A 16,595-nucleotide genomic window follows, 5' to 3' on the forward strand; every position below is an offset into this window, starting at 1 on the left:
ATTTCGTTTTTGTGAGGAAGTACTGTTCACGCTAGGATGGGATGTCGAAAAAATAAGCAAATGGGGCCAAAAGCGGATATTTAATAGTTAGAATTTTAAAGGAATATCATAATCATCATTAGTCATAATCACCTGGGTTATAATGCTTCAGCGTGAAAAGAGCTACGAAGTTATATGTAGAGTGAAGAGGAATCGAAAAAGTAAGTACATAAATATGCGATTACCATCAACGATGCAACAATCGTATTCGGTCTAGGCTTGCCTTTGTAAAAACTCCAGATATCCCGTTTTAATGTCAAGGTCCACCAATTCGATATCCCTAAGAGGTGTCTGGTGTTAGCTTACGGCATCACATCACGTGAGGCAGGATCTGAAAAAGAAATTCTACCATAGATTTATAGTCGTTCTGGTCTGAATCATCATAACCCAGGCGGATTCGATAACCCGTCTACCGTAGCCTATTGAGCCGGATTTTATCCACAGTCGTCGTCATATGGGCTACAGAATCATCCATCTCCTGTACGGTAAGAGCTTTCACTATATGGTGAAAGACGGATTTCGTCATTATAGCTGTTATATCCGTTGTGATTTTTGACCTTAGGTAGGAGAAATTATTAATGGTTTCAAAGTTGTGCCTTGTCCGAAGAACGTAAAAGGTTTCAATGGACAATATGAACTTCTCTGTAAGACCTAGACTCTGCTGATGACATCTGCTTGCTCTCTCATCGAGTAATGGAGCTTAACCAAATGGCTCTGTATTTGGAAATTGTTGATGGGACGATAGAAGTGGCAGTGGCAGAATAAATCAGCAAAAAAAGAGGTGATCCTATACTCGTAGTTGAAAAATTTCAATTATGTATTTAAAGCTTTGATCGACATAACAACGAACGTCTCAAATCTAAAATTTGACGCAGTGTCCTTCCCTCTGTCGGCCGCTATGGTTCTGAGTGTTGGTGGATTATAAAAGACAATGAACGGCTTTTCGCAGTAATGGAGACGAATATGTTGCATTAAATCAATGACATAAAAAGCCATAATCACCTGCGAAATGAGGCTAACCACGCTAACGGGAATTCACTTGCCAAGATTGTTCTGTATATTGAAGTCTAGGGAAAAATGACTAAGCGGCCGGCCGAAACAACGATTTCTTGATACACTGGATGACGATTTGAATACATCGCGAGAAATCCATTAATGGTATTGAGAACATAACCCAAATGATCGTTACTAGCACGAGAAAAGTTTTTGGAAGAGAGCTCTCCACTGAATACGCTAAAGAAGGGCACCGTGGTAGAACTTAGATTTGGCAAAACAGAGAAGAACGTCAAAGGAATTCCGTAACCGAACTCTCAAGGGCATTCCTTAACGAGCTCGCTTGAGGTGACCTCAAAGTTGGAATGTGCTCTTGTCAAAGAGTAGTCAGCAAGCGTTTATAGCCAACTCTATAGTGGACATAGAAAACGATGAAGAAACGGGCAACCTTTTTTTCGAAATGCAACAAGAAGCATCCAAAATCTCATCTCTCATCCATAGATAAAAGACTCTGGGCTCGGATAGCATCATTATTGCTTTAGTGTACCTAGTGTGTATGCCTGGTATACGCTCTTATTCCAATTAACTGGGGTGACTTGGAGGTGATATCTATAACCACACCAGGGAAACAAATTAACACAGATGCAAAAAGTTTCTGTCAGACCAGTCTAACTTTCTTTGTTATTACGAGATGTAAACATTCCTAAGTGGAAACTCCACTGTAGCTAAATGCCTACCAGGCAGGCAAATTCATGGAGACAGAACTCCATGAGCTCATGGCGAAAATTAAAAAGGCGATGTCTGAAAAGTAATACGCCTGAGACACATTAATGGGCATCGAAGGTGCCTTTAATTATGTTTCATACGCGGCGATTTGTGAGGTGGCAAGACAGCATGGAATCGATCCGCTGTTAAGAGTCTGTTAGCCCAGCGAAACACATCAAAAATGGCATGATGAAGATGGAGGAAATCCTGGACATTATAAACCAGTGAAACTCCTGGAAGACAGTCGACGAGGAACTGAGGAAAAAAACATATCACTAGCGCAACCCCTAATTGCATAAAATCCGGTACCCCCCGCCCACCAGAGGGAGAACAAACAATTGATTAGAGGAGACGAAGAGAAAACAGAGTGGATGCAAGAAGAATTACGCAAGATGATAACCAAACTTACCAAGCGGGCAAAGTTGAATAGCGACGGAAGGGACTCCACTGTAGTTAAGTCGTGGCCAACTACGATGACAACAGGGCGAAAAAGTAAACCGCGGTCAGAGGCCATTCTCATCAAACTGGACGAGGGGAGAGATTTCGTGGAAGTTTTTCGAGAAATCCGCAACAACACTAAACTAGAAGACGCTAGAGTAGACGTTATTCTGTCCAGCAGCCTCGAACCGGTGATATAGTTATGGAACCTGAATCGAATACTAACAAGAACAGTACGTTCGGTGAGCAGTCCAGAGTATTCTAGGCACGACAGTAGTGGCTTCCGGCCTAGAACCCATATGCGCCCTCGAAATCTCCCTTATTTCCAGGATTGTCTCGCGAACATGTAAGAGTGGAGAAAGCGATAAAAAGGGATTACCCAGATGTGAGCAAACATCAAGGTGGGAGTTACATCTGTCAACTCCAGAGGTAAAAAATTGGTACTTGCCACTGTCCCTGAGAAGACAGCGATCCATCTTCTTCATTGCAGGAAAATAAAAATCAGGTAGATCTTTTGCAGAATAAGACGAAAGGCAACCCGCCGCTTTAAATACTTAGCCTACGGGCACATAGTAGCGGTTTGCAAAGGGCAGGACAGAAGTGGCTTTTGTCACAAGTTTCATGAACCCGGGCACGAAGCGAAGAGTTGCGAGCCTGCCTCCATCACAAAATCAACAGGCAAAAACACGCCTGACGCCTGCAGGCACTTTTTCTTGTCTACTCCATCCGATGTGATGCTGTCTATGAGAGGAGGTGTGCTGAGGAATGAACACTCTTCACTGTAAAGGAACTGTAAGAAGCGCTCTATGAAGGACAAAAATGCACCAAGAGCGGCGGCTGGTATTCCCAGCGAAGCGGTGAAATTTGTGTTCAGTTATAAGCTGGACAGCGGACGTTTTCCCCTTTCGATGGAAGGTTGCGTACTGATAATTAAGGGTAAAGTTGATGTTGGACACAACGGGGAAGCTGCTTAAGAAGTTCATCAAGCTAAGACCAACTGACGTAATACCTAATAATGGTTTAATGCTCGAATTGGTTTAATACTCGACTCGAAGATGAGCTTCTTCGAGCAAATCAAAGTAGCAGCGGACAGGGCTGCAGCTGGAGTCGCGGTCTTGAGTCGGCTAATGGCGAATGTCGGGGGCTCTATATCAACTAGGAGACGTCTCTTCATGGGAGCAACGCAGTCCGTTCTTCTCTATGGTGCGGAGGTATGGGCTGATGCCCTTGACAAGGAGGTGCATCGTAAAGGCCTCGCTCAAGTGTAGAGGCGGGGAGCTTTGCGAGTGGCGTCTGCTTATCGCACCGTCTCCGAACCGGCTGTGATGGTGATTGCGGGAGTGATCCCCGTTGCCCTCCTTGCCAAGGAGCGCAAAGCTAGCTATCGCCGCAAGGGCGAAAACTTAAGAGAAGTGGTTGCCCGTGAAAAACGTCAATGCACCCTTAGCGAATGGCAACTTTCTTGGCAAAATGAGCCAAGGGGCAAGTGGACTGCGCGGCTCATCGACAAATTAGACCCATGGTTGAACAGAAAGCACGGTGAGATTGATTACTTCCTCACCCAACTTTTAAGTGGGCATGGAGGTTTTCAGTCTTACCTGCACAGAATTGGGAAGGCGCGATCTCCTGATTGTGTGTTCTACAATAGAGTGGCGGATGACGCTGAACACACCTTTTTCTCTTGCGAGAGGTGGGACGGCCTCCGCCAGCAGCTTTATGCAGACACAGGGGAGCTCTCTCCAGACAACATTGTCACAGAGATGCTGAAGAGCGCTGGCAGCTGGAATCGTATTGCGCATTATGTTCGGGCTCTTCTTACTACGAAGAAGATTGAACTCGACCGGCGGAGCGATCGGATGGTAAGGGGTTCCCTGAACTAACAACAACTCCCTTCCGCCCTTCCTCTCCCGTTGGTGAAAGGAATTTCCTGACTTGAAGGCTCCCAAAGCCGGGAGAGCGGGAGGGCTAGCCCGAAGTAATGCGTCAAACGGTTCCAGGCTAGTTCTCTGATGACAGGGAGGTGTTCAGTTGGTAGTCCGCCAGCGTGTTGTTGCGGGAGTCCAACACTCTATGCGTAAACACATTCACCTACCATACTCCCAAAAAAAAAAACCTAATAATTGATGCAACTGAGGAAGGACTGGCTGAGACACACAGTTTCCATTGTAGGCGAGTGGTGCTCAACAAGCGCAAGATGTAAGAAACTCCTTTAATTGTGCAAAGTGGTGTCACATGCTGAGGGTGCTGGAAAATTATTTCCATATTGCAGGCTATTTTTTCTGGTAGCAATCGAAATGTGTGATGAATCACGTTGGTTGGGTACGCGGATGATTTTGGGGTTGCATGATTGAGCAAGGAAAGCACACACTGGGAATGGTTATGCAGTATAGATTCTCCCTAGTTCTGCAGAAAATCGAAGTAGTCATCCTGACCAAAGCGAAGGTTCCGACGGTCCTCCCTATGCAGGTTGGTGAAACCCTGGTCCTATAGAAGCTGACGGTGGAACACCTCGGCATCATGATAGACACGAAGATGAGCTTCTTCGAGCAGATTCCCAACATCGCAGACAGCGACAAGCCTGCAGCTAGAATCTTTGCGGTTTGCCGGTTGATGTCCAGGACCAGGGAGGGCCTATACTCCTATGGCATCCTCCTCCCATGGCAGCAATCGTAGGAAAGAGAATCGAGAAGTAGATGGACCGTCCTGTTTCAAACAAAATCACAATGAGGTTGACTATTATCTAATCTAGCTGCTCAGTGAACACAGGGAGTTTAAGTCTTACCTGCACACCATCGGAAAATCACAGTCGCGCGGTTCCATTTACAACAAGAATTTGGTAAATGATGCTTGCCACATCATTCTCTTCTGCGGAAGGTGAGAGTGCCATTCATAATTAAGATCATGCTATAGAGTGAGGACAAGTCGAACAGGGTGGCACGTTACATTCAAGGTATTTTTAAGAAGAAAAAGAGGGAGATGGTTAGGAGAGACACAAGAGTAGCTGAAACTCCCTGAACCACGGGGTTATGCTCCTATACTGAATAGACCTGGCTTGTGGGGAAGTGTCAAACTGTTCCGGGTTAGTGTCCTAGACGGGGCAAGGACACCCCCTAACCGACAATCTCTCTGAGATAGGTTTTCGGCACTTTGTGCGTAAATGCATTTCACTTCTCTACCCAAAAAAAGGAAATCGATGTTGATGGCAGTACTAGTCAGATATGCATGGTTGTGTTAATTAGAAAGCGGAGATGGATCAGACATTAAGAACGGTTGGCAATCCTATTGCTGACGATATCATACAGTGGAATTTACTATTTCAGGATGAGAAGGGTTTTGGAGTGAGCCAAAACACATTGCACATTTTATTCGAGAGCGTAAGGAAACGAATATCGTTCACAATAACCTAACAAGAAGAAAATGTGAACATTCTTCATTAGACTCCAATGAAGAACAAAACTAGTTAGATCAAAGACTCTTCTCGAAATATGTCCGAATCCCGAATAAAAATGAAAATAAATTAAGTCATACGGGACTGAGTTAATAATCAAACTTTTTCTCGCATAGTGGAAAACTTCTCAACACCCCACTGTACTTCTCTTTTTCTCGGCCTCAGTGTTTGCTTAGAGTATCGCACTGTATTTAAATAAAACATCTCAATTATCATTAACTGCAATATGTAAAAACCCTGTCCTTTGTGAGATTGCTCCGTTATTTACAAAAATTATTAGAGCAGTCTCCCCCGTATGCTGCCGAAAGTTGTAGAGATCGGAATTGAAAGTGTTTCACATTGGTATCATCTTTCGTTTGAAAAAACATAAGAATGAATTCAGAGACAGCAGTTAATCGGAATAATATAAGATGTTCCTAAGGCAAATTCAGATTCTCCCATAATCCCCATTGATGACATAATTCCCTGCACTTTGCGAAGCAGAACAACAAGCAAAACGGCGCGCCGGGTAGCACCTGATGTTTCTCTTTCTGCTATTATCATTCCGAGCAACTCTATCTACAAAAGTTGCTATCACAGAATCATATCACACTAGATAAGAAAAGCAAGACAGACGTAGACGTAGTGATAATCAGACTGAAAATGTGAATAATACGCGATGGGTTAAGTTTGCAAAGCTCGGTTACTTCATTTCAGTTTAGTGTTAATTAAACTTTGGAATATTCGAGCGGCTAATGTCCAGGTCTTACGCATGCAGTTAGTGCCTCGTCTCAAGACTATACTCGCAACTACAATAGAAATTAAACGAAAAATTTCCGGACTAATGGAAGCGAGTATGTGGAGTGGATTTCGCGGGCGCGCAGTTCTCTCGGTGTAGCTTTGTCGTTGATGTAATTGTAACACAATTCAGTTAATCTTCAACTGCTGTGCTTATGATCTCCTGCACTGCAAAGAAAACGAACTCATAAATCATCAGCCATGCATCACTTAGTAAACATTCAAATCGAAACACAATATTAGTAATGTGGTTTGTATTCGGAAGTTGTCGAAAAAAGTCGGTCGTTCCAAAGATATACTGTCTGTATCTGCTTTCGGTGTTTTCAGTGCTTAACTAGTTCATGCATTTCGAGTCTTTGGCTGTGTTTTCGAATCCGACAAGGTGCCGAATAAAACTGGAAATCATACGTGCGAATTGGCATACTGGAATACGCTGGCGCTTTATCAGGCCACACATAGAATATTAACGCTCGATAAGAAAAGTCGGCACGTAATCTTGGAATCAACAATTATAATTAATTGATTTGTTCAAGTACAAACAGATTTGCTGTTCCCGCTTTGGAACGGCGCTCAGGAGAGGCTAGCCTGGCGGGAGCACAGTGCATTTTGGACGTACCACGTTAATTTGCTATGCAAATGCGAAAAGCTTATCTGTGAGCGCAAATAGATCGGATCTCATTTAATTAGGGTTTGTTTACATAGATACACTGCTTTGCAGATGACTTTATGATATTCACTATTACAGTTTTCAGCGTTAGCCTTCCTGGGGGGAATATTTCCAATTCAAAATGACTAGGGATAGACTGCAAGAGTTGCTCAACGTAAGAGATGAGAAAAAGAAATTAAATGCGAGAAACATTGATCATTATTTTTTCCAGTTGTCCAGATTACCCAATAATCCCACGTCTGAGTCACATTCCATTAACATTAAAAATGAGTATTCTTCGATTGATGATATTCTCGGAGAAGTACGTTCATTAGCACCGTGAAATGATAGCTAAAACCTGACGATGACTATCACCTGTATTTGTGTTTTACATATACATACTATGTATGAATGTACTATATATGTACCTTTGTTGTGTTTTCGGTAGAATTCCTATAGAGTAGTGTACGTGAAATATGCAGGAATCAAGTTCCAAAACCCATTCAAGTCAAATATTTTCAAAAATTTATCAGAATATTTACCGAAAACTGCCTCTCTTTATCGATGGTTCACAGATTTCGTTTGTATTACGCCATAATTCTGCGGATCGTGCTTCCCGACAATATAATCTGATACCCACTTTTCCCATCCTGCATTGCCAAGATATCATTAGTGAGAATGTCGACACATATCAAATGGTCAGCCATAAATTCAGTTTTATTTCATTTCATTAGTTTGCAGTAAATGTACCAGTTACAATCCCATGCAAAAGTACAGCCCACCTCTCAGTCCCAGCTGAATTAGATCAAACCAGATCTGAATACATCAAAATAGTCCTTTTATAACACAGTGAAAAAAGCAAAGCAAAAGGAGATGGTCAGGTGTCAAAAAATTCTTTTTACTTTGAAAATTTAATTATAAAATACACGTTTTTCAATAACGGGCTTCCTCCCTTCTATTTTCGACCACCTCTAACATTGTTTTAGACACCTTTCTAAAAAGTTGGGTAATATATAATGCAGCACTTCCGGCCAACACTGAACTATCACCACCTTGAGGTCCTGCACACTTTCATGTTCTATGCTACCAGGAAAAACATAACTTAAGAAATTAGTTCAAACGTTTCCCTATTAAACAACTTCGTGTAAATTACTATTTTCCTGTTAAAAGATCATGGATTTTTTGATAATTTCAATTTGCTGATCACTTATTAGATCGTGAATTTCGATATACGCCTCGCGGTTCATTTGATCGGAAATATAATTTATTTATCTTTTCTTGTCATTCGTAATTAATAGTCAAATTGTTACGGAACCTTCTCCCATTTGACAGATCCTTTCCTTCTTTCGCAGGTCAAGAAAATAAAAAAAGTAACCACCAAATCCATCTAAATTGAACTTTTTGTCATCAGTGAAAAGAATGTTTCGCCATTTTTATCAGTGGAAGTTCACGAACACAATACGCTTCAATTAATGGGCCATAACAACCGCTGGTTTCCTTTCATTCTTTCTGGCTTATCATCACATATTCTCTTAATTTGCAGCGAACTGTGTTCAAACCAGTGTCCACGCAAAATGTAACCCGGCTGTAAGGGAGAAATTCAATGTTTCTCGTAATATAATGTAGCCCTTCTATCTGTTAAACAACGCGTGGTTCTGTTAAACGACGCAGCCTGAAATAGGCCTTTTCTGGTAACCTTCGGGGTCTGCCAGCAAACTACTTACCACTTTCCGGATCCAAAGAGTTACTTGACAAGTTACTTCGCTATTTTTGAAATATTCTATCTTTCCTTGCGGAAATTGCATTGAAATTCTTGGCCCCATTGGTATCTTGTCACTCCAGCATGATTATTGCTCATGAAAATGTTGAAAAATGTTTCCCAGTATATGTTATTTTTTTATATTTCGCCATAGAAATGGGTGACTAACTACGCTTACGAGTGCAATATTGGTCCTGTTCATTATCCACGGCGTAACTTCCGGTATCTGGTCTAACCAGTTCAATATCCCTAAAAGCTGTTTGGGGTCTTAGCCTACACCATTACTCCGTTTTCTCGAGCACGGCTAAAATTTCACAACTTTTCTTCCTAAGAACCCAAGTCTCTGAGGAATCATGAAGACTGGCAGAATCATTGTCTGGTACAGTAACTTTGACCTTATGGTGTGATATTTTAAGCGGAACAGTTTTTGTAAGCTCTGTTGTTCTCAAAGTTTTAGTCCCCTATCGTTATTGTTCTTATTTGACCAGTGCCATTTGTTGCTGTTGCCTCTTAGGTTTCTGATGCTGACGTTACCACCATGTACTTCGTCTTGTCTTTCTAAATGCGCAACCCGAGATCTCCCACCCCCAGGTAGACCGTAAATTCCAGACTGTTCTTCCCATAATGTCAATATAGTCAGCATAGGCCAGCAGTTGGGTTTATTTGATGAGGATAGTTCCTCTCGCATTTACACCAGCATCGCAGATCACTTTTTCCAGGGCGAGTTAAAAAGCATGCATGATAGGGCACCCCCTTATCTTAGACCGTTTATGATGGTGAATAGTCTTGAGAGTGATCGTGCTGCTTTCATCTGGTGTTACACATTGGTCAGAGTCTGCCTAGTCAGTGTTATCCATTTGGTCGGGATATCGAATTTTCTCATGGCCATATACAGTTTTACCTTGGTCATTCTATCATAGGCGGCCTTGAAGTTAAATATTTAGTTTTTCCCTTTTTTGCCTCAGAAGGAAAATCTGATCTGTTGCTGATTTGCCTGGAGTGAAGAATCTTGGTATGGGCTGATGATGTTCTAGGAGTATGTGGCTCTCCGGTCTAGAAAGATAATAATAATAATTTAATTTAATAATCGCTGACGCAAAAATCCATATTGGATCAGGGCTTTGAAGTGTGGTTAGAACGTCGACTGGTGTCCGACGTCAAATCACGATACAACTCCCACTGCCACCAGTAAGATTTGAACCGCGACCTTCCGCACGACAGCCTTGTGCTCTAACCATTCAACCTAGCAAGATATCGGAGAATATGTTATAGCTAGTATTCAGTAACGTGATACGGATTACTTTGATGGGTACAATACTGATTTTGATGATTTCCAGGAATTTTTTGAGCCAGGTTGAATTTTCATCACAAGAACGCGAGCCAGTCTAATATGCTGTATGATGGGTCTTCATTATAGACTTTGATCGAGTGCAGATGTTTTCCTTAAGGACAGTGATCGATTATTCGACCTATCAATGCCCTCAGATCAAGTTTATTTCGTATCATTGTTTTGGCCTTTTCAATCTGTCTTTCTACTTGCAATTTCAACTTGCTATACTTCTAAACAAGTGCTGTCTGTCTCTTTTCGACGGCAATAGTTGCCTAAGCAGTTGCATATGGTGCCCACAGTTACCAATTGCGATTCTACAAATTATGTTTGCAATCCCTTCCTTGCAAGTTCTTCATCCTTTTCATTGCCATTACCTCGAGTGTGGAAGCGATAATATTAAACTTTTGATGGTATTTCCATAAAAAATGAAATGAAAAAGATCCGATGATGGCTTTTAATGCTGCCTAACTATCAGAGGAATATAGATTTGCCTTTGAACTTCACCCGTAGATTATCCCTGATAACTAAGTTTATCGCACGCATGAGAGCTCATATTTCCGTCAATAACTATAACCGTTTCTGAATTAAGTGTATGTGACAGACGTGTAGGCAAAAAACCGATTTTATTAAAATCTTATTTTACAGAAAATTTTTTATTTAAGAGGGAACCGCAATTCCAGCATTCAGGCCTTTAATAAGCTCATTTTACTACATGTCCATCTTCTTTAGACAATAGCAAACATTCATAACTTTGGCCGGGATTCGAATCTGGGGGACGAGGTCAAGATCGGCAGGTATCAATCGCCTCTTGCTTGTATTTTCAGGACTATATTAAATTTGAAAGGAATACCATGTTCTTTTCACCAAATTTTATGGATAAATTAGAATGAATGGCAATTTTCTTTTACTTTTGCTTGCCTGTCGGAGAGACAAAAGATCAAAACGTCTAGTGAAGGTTGCAAAATGATATGTAAAACTGCAACGCAATAACTTAAACCATTCCCGAGCGAGGAAAACGAGTTTTCTGTTCCAGTTCGTTGAAAATTTTTCCCACTCTTTGAAGGGATCAATTCAACCTTACCTGAAAATTATTCTGCTATGATTTTAACAAAAAACCCTTCCCTTAAATATTTTCATTAAAGGTGAAAACATCGAAAAACGAAGTATATTGCCTATACATAGAGTTAGCGATTCTTTTCTTACCCCAACAGAACTTTTTAAGTAGTTACCAGTTCGGTTGTGTTGCTTAAGACCAAAAGCAAAAGAAAGTTTTTAAACTTTCTTGATTCCGGTCTTCCTTTAAGTTCGTAAGCAACAGAGCATCGATTTCATTTAAGGTTTGTCAAACATACTGTTTTTCAAGTTTCACGAATGGGCGATCACTTTACGATCAAAAAGATTTTGCCGATCGTCCAGGGTTGTATTAACATAATGTCAATGACTTCAAAAACAACGTGTTTAATCTTTTTCTATTGAAGCCTTACATATTTAATCAAGCGTACTATTCTAGAAATTTGCAGACTGCTGCAATAGACCAAAAGTTTCCATATTTCAAGCATGATAAAGGGCTTGTATAATTTGGGAGGGGAACCTAGTAGCTTACTTTCAAGAATTGGAGTCTTTAGCTGAAATGGATATTGTTGAATACTAAACCCTTCTTGTAATACATCTGTATAACTGAGTGATCTGGGCGCGAAGGTGAAGGGTACTTTTGTTGACACGATTTGGTTATTTGCATTTCAAGAACAGACCCACAACTGAAATTGTTGAATTTTTTTTGGAAATGTAGAACCATTTACTATTTACTCTTATCTAGCTTGTATCTGCAGCCCTCCTAGCGTTTTTTTTTACAAAACATTAGATTTAAAAAACGATCGATTAATATAATGGCAAAATGCGAGGATATTCTGAACGCTTACCTCTTATCTGTTTTGGATGATCATCTGAATGTGCAGTTTTGTTACCAGCAAAATAAGGTAACTACTAATGTTGGACAGACAATGCAATTAGTTTGCACAAACTAGCTCGCTCTACATATTCATCGAATTTATGGCTACATGTATTCCTGGCAGGACCGTAGAGAGAAAATCCGGGCCTGAGGGGAATTGCTCCCTTTCCAGCCCGTCTCGTCAGGTCCGGTTCTTGAAAACTTTCCAGGAAGGGGAGTTTATGAAAGGGGAGGGGCAGGTTCCCCTTCTCAAACCCGATGGAAAATCGTGGCGGTTACTTCCTCAAAGTGGTTTTTTTTAACATCATCACGGTAAAATTCCATTTTTTGACCCTACCCCGTTAAGGAGGAGAAGATAACCTCATTAAAAAATTGTCACCCCCCTTAAAAAGTTATGGCTCTCCAAAGTGAGGCCATTTTGATGTCAAAACACTTCGAATTCCATTATCACAGGCGGAAAGGAGGTTACGAAGCGAGAAGTAGGAGAATCCTGTTGGAAAATTGCTGCGTTATGGGGAGTATTTCGATATCATCGTAGTAAAGTGTCATTTGTCAGCTTCACCCGGAAAAGTAGATAAAGAGAGTATGCAAGAGGAAGAAGGAGGTCGTCTTTTTCTAATACTGTGGAAGAATTGTGTGAAAGGTCATGGCGCCCCGAAAAGGGGCTATTTCCGTACCATTAAAAGCTTATTGGTAGATTAACCATCGTCGCGATGTGCAAGGGGACTTACAGGGGAAGGCTGCTCTTTGACCCTTCACACCCCCTCGCATCCGCGTGGTTGCACATGGCTGCAATGATTGCCCTACCTATTAGCTTTTTAATGATACGCGAGGCGCCGAACTTTTTGAGAAGTAGTGGTTTTTTGCGGAGGTAGAATTCCCTTCCTCTTACATGATCTTTTTATTCCCTCCCCTTCCGGGGGCGTAGTTTGGAAATGAAACTTTTCCATGATGATATGCTCACATATGGTGCCATAACTTCTTAAAGCGGCGGGACCTACCGCTTCTTCCTTCATAATTTTCTTTATCCCTGCGGAAATGGAGTTTGAAGTTAAACTCTACCGTTTTGACATAAAAATAGCCCCACTTTGGGGCATCATAACTTCTTAATGGGGATTACCGAAGCAATTTTGGGGATATGGGGGGGATGAGGATATGGGGTTGGAGAGGAGGGAACTTCCCCTTCCTTCTGCATATACTTCCTCTCCTTTCTAAAAATTTATTTTTTTGACCACAAAATAGCGATCACATACACAAAGTTATAGTCGATCAAATTTGCATTTTTCGTGTGAATTTATTATATCCTATATATTAGTCCTAATATTATAGGATTTTAGTAAAGTGGCATACTATCGGCCCGTGTAATAAAGACTGAGAGAGTATTTTAGCTGGAAACTATTAGACCATCACAATAGAATCTTGCTCAACCCAAGAGATAAAATGAAATTTTTAATAGAAAGCCGGTTTTCGGAAGCGTCAAGCCTATGGTTTCCGATTTGAATCGCATTGCGAGGCATTTAAATTAAACTTCCACAGCACAGGTTCCGCCATTCTGAATGGGATTTATTAACCTATTGATTGCAGATTGCACCTCATTTTCCTTTATCGGGGGATATCACACAGTGCAGCAATTATAGAGGTATCACTTTGCTGAGTACCATCTATAAGGCATTCTTTGCTACCTTGCTAGGCCGGATAGCCCCATATGCCCAGAACATCATTGGCCCATACCAAAGTGGCTCCACTCCAGGCAAATCAGCAAGAGATCACTTTTTCTCTCTGCGGCAAATGATTCAAAAACTGTTGGTATATGGACCTCAGTTGTACAATCTTTTTCATCGAATTTAAAGCCGCCTATGGCAGCATAGTCAGGGTAAAACTGTACACGGCCATGAGAGAATTCGGTATCCCGATGAAATTAATAAGATTGACTAGGCGGACCCTGATAACCCTGATCAATGTGCGAGGTCAGATAAAAACAGCAGGATCACTTTCGAGGCAATTCAACATCAACAACAGTCCAAAACAATCATGCGTTCTCTTCAACCTGGTCTTCAAGTCCATCCAACTACTCTGACGATATTGACATTATGGGGAGAACAATTCGAAATGTTCAGTCTAAATTCATCTAGATCGAGCAGGTGGCGCGAGATCTCGGGCTGCACATAACGGGTATGACGATGAAATGCACGCACGGTTGTTGACAGCCCACAGAGCCTATTCCATCTTACAAAAACTGTTTCGCTCAAAACGTCTCACCATAGGGTCAAAGCTCTTATTGTACAAGACTATGATCTTGCTAGTGCGGATAAACGATTCCGTAGCCTATATAACGACGAAATCTATTAGCGATACCACGACCGTCTGGTTGTGCATAAAATCCGGCTCAACAGGTTGCGGTCACGTAATTCGTATGGAAGATCCAGCCCGGAAAGTCTATAAGGGCAATATCTATGATAGAAAAAGAAGACGAGGCAGATCCTGCCTGAGATGGAACGATGGCGTAGGTGAGGACGCCAGGAAGCTTTTAGGGATATTGAATTGGTGGACCTCAGCGCAAACCCGGGGTGTCTGGAGTTCCTTATTAAGGCAATTATTAGACCGGATACCGGTTGTTGCGCCGTTGATGTTGATTTTCCTTTGGCTTAGAATAATTTTCGACAAAAATCTCTGTAGAGGTATCCGCTTAGACAGAATAGAAGTAGATCATTATTCCCTTACTCCATAAATTTTGTTCTGTTGACCAGTCTTTACTTTTTTTCTATGCTCAAGCCGTGCAGAAAGTATTATCAAACAATGAATATTGAATTAAGACTAAACAAAGACAGGCGGGTTAGGATTATTAGAGAAATGCATACAGTGTCTTCTCTATTCGGTAATTTACAAAAACGCGATTGAAAACGTGCAACTTTTCACGAACTGTAACTGGTTTGAAAGGAGATGGAAGTTAATCGTTTTTAGCTATCATTTCACATAATTATTGTACCGAATGACCTAATTTGAATCCATCTGCAGTATGTGGAAATTCGAAAAAATATTGCCCAACTTGCTCAAAATTTGGACACCATGCGGAAGAGTCTCCGCATCACAGACCTAAAAGACTTTAACAGTAAAATCGCCACAACTTCAATACAGATAAGAAAATCTCATAAATTCTCTTGAAGGTAGTAAAGTAGAAGCCCTAAATGATCAAAATGTAAGTATCGGCCAAAAACTGCTGACAAAGTTCAGAGAACTTAGACAAACATTACCAGAAGATGAGGACTTTACTTTGGAAGCACGCATGAAACGCACATTATTCCACGGCATGCATCAGGAGTATATCAATGTTTGGACTAGTCAAGAGGAATTCTTACAGACCTATGAAGCCAAACTGAAAAAGAAATTAATGTTGCATTCTAAAATAAGTAAATTTTACAGCAAGATGTATGAAATCATGTACGTACTCATCTAGTATTATTTTAGTGAACACAGTTCAAAGCGAAGAGGAAGTGGAGGAACTTTTAGCAAACAAGACTACATCTTTATTCGTAAATAACGTAAGATACAAACAAAAATCACATATTTAACAGAAACGTACATTTACGGTATTTCTGGCGATTAAATAAATAAATTAAACAACGGACATCGTTTATTTTCACTAATATATATGTGTTTTTTTTTTGAATTTCAAATACCGATATTTTGAGTACCGCTTGTTCTTAGGACACTGAGGAAGAGGGCAAGCGATTTTCGAAATTTCGGTGTTTATTATTTAAAATAAAATAAAAGTGAAAGTAGATGATTTATATTGATTCATTCAATTATTTAGTTGGATATATATTTAATAATTTACTCAACAACAAACAGATATTGGAAGAAACAGAAAAGGAACGTAGACTTCTGCGTGACTTATACCAAAGACACACGGAACTTCAAAAGCTAGAAAATTCCATCAAAGAAGTTCATTCATTATTTATACGTATTCAGAACTTAGTCCTTGAACAGGTGAGTCTTTGTTACCTAATTCGTAACTTCATTCTATTTCATTATACTTCATTAAAACAGAACGATAGAATTCAAATGGTAGAATTTCACGCACAACAAGCATCTGTACACGTTGACAAAGGTGCCGTTGAGTTGGATAAAGCGCACACTTTGAAGAAAAGAGGATTAAAGGTATTTCCTTGAATGCATAAACTGAAATTTTATTAAATGTATATTTTTTTAGTGCAAGATGTGCATTATTATGTGGTCCATAGTAATTTTAACAATTTTACTTGTTATCGCTGTTATATTTTAAGATCTTATCGGAGAAAAATTTTGCGTATATTACGTATGTGAAATATATTTATTTTTGTAAAGACGTGGAACAATCGATATTATATTTTTATTCTCTCATAAACATACATATTTCATCATCGATCATCGCCTATCATAAAACGATATCAAATACATGTTTTAAGCTAAATA

General features: G+C 40.5%; 1 protein-coding gene across 2 annotated transcripts; it reads left to right on the forward strand.

The window, feature by feature from the left end:
- Window positions 1–6,005: 6,005 nt before the first annotated feature.
- Window positions 6,006–16,514, forward strand: LOC119657836 (syntaxin-4). 2 transcript variants are annotated; one of them, XM_038064957.1, is made up of 9 exons: window positions 6,006–7,113; window positions 7,179–7,281; window positions 7,339–7,428; window positions 15,159–15,252; window positions 15,308–15,550; window positions 15,609–15,682; window positions 15,993–16,130; window positions 16,191–16,301; window positions 16,354–16,514. In XM_038064957.1, the coding sequence occupies exons 2-9, from the start codon at window positions 7,249–7,251 to the stop codon at window positions 16,423–16,425; spliced, it is 855 nt and encodes a 284-aa protein (XP_037920885.1). In that variant the 5' UTR covers window positions 6,006–7,113; window positions 7,179–7,248; the 3' UTR covers window positions 16,426–16,514. The 2 variants fall into 2 exon arrangements, with proteins under 2 accessions (XP_037920885.1, XP_037920884.1); XM_038064956.1 differs by having other exon boundaries at window positions 6,009–7,148; window positions 7,206–7,281.
- The last annotated feature ends 81 nt before the right edge of the window (window positions 16,515–16,595 follow it).

Source organism: Hermetia illucens, chromosome 5, assembly GCF_905115235.1.
Source record: "Hermetia illucens chromosome 5, iHerIll2.2.curated.20191125, whole genome shotgun sequence".
In the NCBI taxonomy this organism is placed as follows: Eukaryota; Metazoa; Arthropoda; class Insecta; order Diptera; family Stratiomyidae; genus Hermetia; species Hermetia illucens.